The sequence below is a fragment of the Anneissia japonica genome, unplaced genomic scaffold (assembly GCF_011630105.1).
Source record: "Anneissia japonica isolate Jap-2015-1 unplaced genomic scaffold, ASM1163010v1 scaffold284889_len227367_cov140, whole genome shotgun sequence".
NCBI classification, from domain to species: Eukaryota; Metazoa; Echinodermata; class Crinoidea; order Comatulida; family Comatulidae; genus Anneissia; species Anneissia japonica.
In genome coordinates, this window is record NW_022756579.1 from 34,790 (window position 1) to 41,843 (window position 7,054).

Genomic DNA, 7,054 nt, shown 5'->3' on the forward strand with positions numbered 1-7,054 from the left:
TACCTCGAGAAGTGATGTCACAAGGCCATGATACGCCATTTTCGTCTCTACAAAACTTATTAGCAAATGATACGTTCACTAATAATTACCAATATGGCAATGCATTTTGATAAAGTATAAATACGTAAGTGTTACGGAGTATTTTTAATCATACAAGTTTCACAAAAAACTGAAGAAGAACTATAAATACTTGAGAGTTTAAAAAATGTGAATGTGGCCTTCCATATTAAATAAACTACGCCCTCAATTGGACTAACTTTTTTTACACATCTAGATGTGTATAAGAGACAGGCCCCACCCTATGCGCTGGATCCGCCACTGGTTCTGGTTTCATGTTCTATGCTTTTAGTAATTTTATCTTTTTTATTACATAATATTTTGAAACCGAATATAAAAAAGAAGCAAGTAAAGAAAGGTAAGGTGAATGTAAAAAGAACAAACTATCCTAAAAATATAAAGAGTGAGAACGATCGAGAACCATAATATCGGATACAGTATTCGTACGGTAAATGTGCATTAGAAACCGCTGTTGAAAACGTACCGAAACCGTACCGTACGGTTCCGTGGAGTGCGAATAGCCGGTTTGTTTGTACTGTATTAGTTCTCTCCAGTAAACGTCGCAAATAGGGACCTAGCTGGTAGCGATGATACTTAATGGTGTTTATTTTATGATTAGTCAGTTCTTTATATTGGCGTTAGCTTTCGAATAAAGGTATTGTCTAGAAATTATGGCATACTAAGTTGAGGGTCTTAATTTGCGGGGTCTGATATTTCGAGAGGGTCTGATATCTCGTGGTCTACAGGTCGTAGCTTTCGTGGTCTGAGCTTTCGGGACACCCAGAATTAAGTGCAGCAGTCTTGAGCAAACGTTTGGCGAAAACCATAATGGAGAAAACCAACATTTGCTTTCAAAGAGCATGATTGTCCATTCCATGGTTATGGGTTTAAAACATTTGCGGCAACGCGCATCGGTGAAATCCAAAGACACACAGACCCCCAAGATTGGTTTTGGATTGCAGGAGAAGATAATGTGGTGGACATTATATCAAGAGGTACAGTCTGATCCCAGTGTCTCAATCAAAAATCAGGTCAATTGCTTGCTCAGCTGTGTACACATCTTGTGCGGCCATTTCGAAAAATTTTGAAATTAATAACGATTTCAAATTGATATTTCTAAAAATTTTTATATAAGCGCATGTGAGTTCTTCACAGATTTCGAAAAACAAAAGCTTCACGCATGCGTGTTCAAAATTTCTGGCGTATTGGAGCTAAAATAAAAACAGAAGAGCGATTTGAAAACCACCTATTTTTTAGTCACGAAATTTCGATTGCAGTCGAAAATGGGAATTCTCGGTTTGAGGTCAATTTCGACTACAGTCGAAGACGGTATCTAGAGGGTTAAAGGAGATGAAAGCGTGACAATGTGGCCCAGAGTTTTTAAAACGGTCCGTAGAAGAGTGGCCAACGTCGCAGAGTTGTGGAAGTCAGGAACTCCTAGAAAGAGTTAAAGTAGTGCTGCCTGCCGATAGTGAACCAAAATTCACACTGACAAGTATTTTGAGTCCAAAGAAGTTTGGTGATTGTCACAAACTTATGAGAGTGACTTCCGGAGTTATAAAGGCATGCAGAAGAAGAAGCTTGAAGGCGTTGGTGGGAGACCTGTCAGTAGATGATTTGAAGAAAACAAAGCGTTTGTGGGTTAAAGAGCTTCAAAGGCCCATGTTGACACTACTAAGAGAAAATAAGTCAGAATTTGACAAGAAGTATGCCACACTGGGCCCAGGCTGAGAGAAGACGAGGTTATAGTAGAAGGCGATATAATCAGGAACCACGTACATTTTAGTTACAATCATGAAACTGTGCCGTTGTTGCCATATGAATATCATGTTACCTGATTGATAGTTGAAAACGTACACGCTAACGGACATACAGGGATATCAGCAACAGTTGCGAAAGTAAGAGCACACTACTGGGTGATTAGAATGAGGCAACTAGTGAAGCGTGTAAAACATAATTGCATCCCATGTGGGGCAGCATATGGCGACCCTTCCTATCCACAGGATGAAGCCGTCTCCACCATGGACTTACATCGGGATGGATTTATTTGGGCCATTTGTGATTAGATGGGAAGTGTAGAGGAGAACCACAGGCAAAGCCTATGGAGTCATTGTTAATCGTCTCGTCACACGAGCAATTCATTTGGATATAGCAACAGACTACAGCACAGAAGCATTTTTACAAGTGTTCCGAAGATTTGTGTCCGCAAGAGGATAACCTAAAGAAGCCTATACTGATTGTGGTGCACAGCTCAGTGCTGCTGACAAAGCTTTGAAGAGCTTCGGGGGCGAGCAGGGAGTCAAATGGAAATTTACAACGCCCAACGCACCTTGGCAAAATGGTGTGACCGAGAATTTGCTGAGAGGGGTAAAGAAATCTCTGTTCCATACTATAGGCGAACAAGTCTTATATATGACGGAACTACAGACAGTGATGTTTGAACTTTCAAACTTGTTAAATGGTAGGCCTGTCGGAAAACATCCTGACAATCCGGATGAAGGAAATTATTTGTGTCCGAACGACTTGCTACTTGGCAGGTCATCGACCAAAGTGCCAGATGGTCCATGGTGTGGACAGGTCGGACCGAAGCAAAGGATACATTTCATACATTGTCTTGTAAATAACTTTTGGAAAAAGTGAACAACACTAATCATAAGGAAGAAGTGGCATGTTGATAAATAAACGATGTTGTATTAGTTCAGAACAGCAATGTCTACCGAAGAAAATGGAAAATGGGATTTGTTACATCGACCGACGTATCCTGATGAGCAAGGACAAGTAAGAAATGTGAAAGATAAAAACTGGAGTTCTTGTGATGATCAAGCGTGCTGCCCAGAGACTTGTAGTGTTGATACCTGTCGAGGAACAATGAACGTTAGGAAATAATGAGAACTGTGATTGTGTTAAAATGTAATAATATGATTGATTAGAAATGATTAATTTGTGTTATTCGGTTTTAGTGGGGGGAGTGTTTCATTTATTAATGAAAATAATTACTGGAGTGCGCCCTCTGTAAAGAGGTTGCACATAGTAACGTCCAGAGCATACCTGACCTGCAAAGTTTAGTTGAGAATAGGTTCAATTTCGTTGATTGTTATGTTGATTTGAGAGACCAGAATGTAAGTAATTATATGATGCTATTGTTAATAATATAGAGAATAATATTATGGATGATCGGAATAGGCCCTAAATAATTTAGTTGGAAATACATATACAAGTATATGTAAATATACGTATATTAGGCCTAGCGTAAAATATGAGATGCGGAGACAATACGCCGATAGGCAGGATATAGGCCTGTGTGTAGTAGATGGCAGTATATTAATTGATGTGATAATTTTCATAGAGATGATTTATTCTTGTTGGTACCGTTTGGAAGGTTGTAGTTAAAGTCCATGTACTGTTGAAAATATTAGATTTTATATGAATGACTCCAGATAGGATGTATGAATGGTTGTCATTATTATAGGAAATGTTTGGATTTGTACTGTAGCGTAATACTGAGTTACGATCTATCGCGAGTGTAAAGTGGCAAGCAGAGGCTCTGTTGGCAACGGGTACTTGTTGCTAGGCCGTCACGCTTGACTAAACATGTGAATTTATTTGAGTAGGCGTTAACCTTATATCATTTCCCGATTGATGAAAGTTAATATTGTCTCCCCTATTATTTGTTTCGAACTTCGTTTAAAATAAATGGCATTATTATTAAAAATCAGCAAAGGGTGAGGCTGAGTTTTTGAGTATAGACGAAACAATATCCTTATATCTGTATATTAATACGTTTTAAAAAGATCTTAAAAAGTCAATTATATGCCTACAGATCAAAATTATAATTTTAGCCCAAATGCAATTTCGTAGCTGTAACATTCAGAGGGCAAAATGTCCTGATTAAAAACGAGACACAAATATACACATATATATGGAATAGAATTATGTTCCAGAAATAAAGCTGATGCATAGTAATGGCAATCGGTAAACCATACTTATATACATGGGCCTATCTATAGGGCCTACAATATATTTGCTAAAACCTCGAAAACTCAATGCCAACCAAAGGCCTATAAATAAATAGGCTTATGAGGTCTTGAGGCGCCAATGAACATATTCAAGCATAGTAATTACCCAAACTATTACGCTTCCAGGGTTGATTCAGCAGTTCAACTGCCCAATTTAATATAGCGAACTGCTTCAGTTGGAGATTCAGAATTGTTGCCTGTCATATTTTTTTTTCGCGTCCTCATACGAGTACCCTACTGTACCTCGTACCTCTGATCTATAAGGGCCTTCACTTCAGGCAATTACCCCACCCAAAATATGGAAGAGTCCACGTTGTTCTTTTCACAAAATTGTTCGTTTGGGATAGTAGGTTGTTTGTGAAAGTACGTTCGTGAATGTTCGTGGTTCGTTTGTGAAAACACGTTGTTCGTTTGGAAAATTAAGTTGTCGATCGTTTTTGAAAGACAATCGTTGGTGAAAGTACGTTGTTCGTTTGGGAAAATACGTTGTTTGTTTGGAAAAATACGTTGATCCTTTGGGAAAATACGTTGTTCGTTTTTGTGGAAGGTCTTTTTTCGTTTCACTTTTGTATTTTTGGCGGTGGTAGCCTTCCATACACCCGGCCGTACAGCAGCACAAAACTAAGCTCATATTCTTCGCTAAGTATGTCACATTAGTCACACACGGTGTATGTGTGATGATTTTAGGTAGATGGTTTAATTACACATGACGTCACCATACACGCCACGCCCCCTCGGCTGAACCCGTTGCATTTAGCAACTACCCTTGAGCGAAGTGATGATCACCATCGCCCGGGATCAATCCGGAATTAACACGGGGTTTTTCTGCCTTTGGCAATGTAAAAGGGGTATACGAATATTCATGACGTCACCCTTAGAAGTCACACCTCTCTCGGTTGAAGTCGTGGTGGTATTTAGCAACTTCCGTAAAAAAAGTAGTAGAATTGTTGCTGAAAGTTCGAAAGTGAAAGTCTGTAGACCTACTAAAAAGGATGACTTAATTAAACATCAAAGCACTCGAAAACATCATGTTGAAGTGGATCGACCTTTGTCTGTTCTTGCTTTTATCTCAGCCGTCGGCAGTGTGGTGTGAAGTTGGAGAAAATATAGGCCTAACGTTAGAGCCTACACACAATAACATTTTCGTTTCAGAAAATGCAACGCTGACGTGTGAATTTAAAAAAAATCGAGAAATAGATTTATATACTATTTTGTGGTATATGGAGGACTTCAAAATAAGTGAAAATACAACTATTTTACTTGGTTATGATTTTTTTTTTTCTGTTGCGTGTAACTTTAGCAGTGACACTCACAAGCTGATAATAAATAATGCCATTACATTACACAGTGGTATGTACACATGTAAAGCATGTTTTGATTTTGCCCGGAAGAATTATTGTAGCGTGAGCAATGTCGCCAATATTACCGTATATTCAAAGCCAGAAAAACCCGTTTGTACGGATAAAGAATACGATGTTCAAGAAGATGAATCAATAAAATTTGGATGCTGGCATGAAGATATGAACCTGTATTCATTAGAAATATGGGTTCTTTACCTAAATAATCAACGACGCAAACTCGCTTCAAACTCGCTGAGCGACAATACTAAACCACAGCAAATCCTTCTTAATGTGTCTTACGATTTAAACGAAGCGATATTATACTGTGAAGTTACATTCACCTTTGAGATGACTTTAAATTGTACCAGTGCGCCACTTAATGTCAGTTACTCACCAAAAATCCTTACAACGCATACATCCTACTCACTTGACGATTCGCTATTTGAGATAAGTAATGTATCTATATCAATGAATGTTACATCGAATCCTATGGCGAGTGTGAGTTGGATATTTTTTTTGGACAATCTGAAAAACTCAACTTTATCTGGTAAATGTAGGCATATGGTGGATATGTTGTACGTATGTGTTATTAAGAGCATTGTGAATGGGACGGCCATTACAATAATGGCTGACAATATTTTTGGTAATGACAGTTACTTATTAACTTTGCTTTGGAATAATAAGCGTACTGATTTAGAGAAAACATTCACAGATAAAAATAATTCGTCCAACAATCTAAGCGGAATGTCACTTGCAATAATAGTGGCACGTGCAGGTCTCATTATCGTCTGTTTTCTAATTTGTTTGGTAGCATTTCATAAAAATAAACACAGCAAAATGAAGGCATGCAGGCAGCGAGCGGTGATAGACCAAGTATCGAACTAACTATTAGACAAATTGGCTTTCGTGTGGTGTATTTCAGTCAATAATCCGTCGACCAAATGTCTGTCGATGAAACGTCCGACCACGTACTATACTAACTATATTTAAGTCTAGACTAGATTGGCGCGGTATATAATAAGTATGGACGCAATTGCAAATTATGGCATTTAACCGGCCCTTGATGCGTTGGTTTACATCCCATAGATCTCAAGCCAGCGGTTATACAATGAGGCAGAGATATAACACATTGTGTGAAGCTTGTTGACTTGTTACCTGTAAGATGTTTTAATTCTGCAAACTGTAATACTATAGTTATACAACTGATATTATTCATTTTTTGAACAAAATATACAAAATTGTTTTAAAATAAAAAAAAAAAACAAAAAAAAAACTGTTAATTTACACCATATTTTCTTTTTTAATTATTATTATTCATTTGTTCATAGGTTACCGAAAAACAACAGATACAAAGACAGAGTACATCATATTAAATTACGAATGAAGACAAAAGTTACAGAACAAAAAAAAAAAAAAAAAAAAAACCGATTGTTGTGACGGGCAGATAAAAATTAAATTATGCAATTCTAATTTCCTTTAGTAATTAATTAATAACTCCATTTCCCAATTTTTCTGTTATATTTTTCGTTATTGATATTTTTAATCTCAGAAACATTTTAAGTCCCTGAGAATCCGGTTTTTTTTATTTAACAAACTTTTTGCATAAATACGGAAGCCCGTTAGTGCCACTAGTGAATTAAA

At 37.4% G+C, this 7,054-nt stretch overlaps 1 protein-coding gene across 1 annotated transcript in view; it reads right to left on the reverse strand.

Moving 5' to 3' along the window:
• LOC117124222 overlaps positions 1-2,113 on the reverse strand; it is a 4,751-nt gene extending 2,638 nt beyond the window's left edge. Inside the window, exon 1 of the mRNA XM_033270371.1 lies at positions 2,089-2,113. Within this exon, the coding sequence (XP_033126262.1) occupies positions 2,089-2,113 (25 nt within the window). The remainder of the gene's footprint in view (positions 1-2,088) is intronic.
• Positions 2,114-7,054: the final 4,941 nt, after the last annotated feature.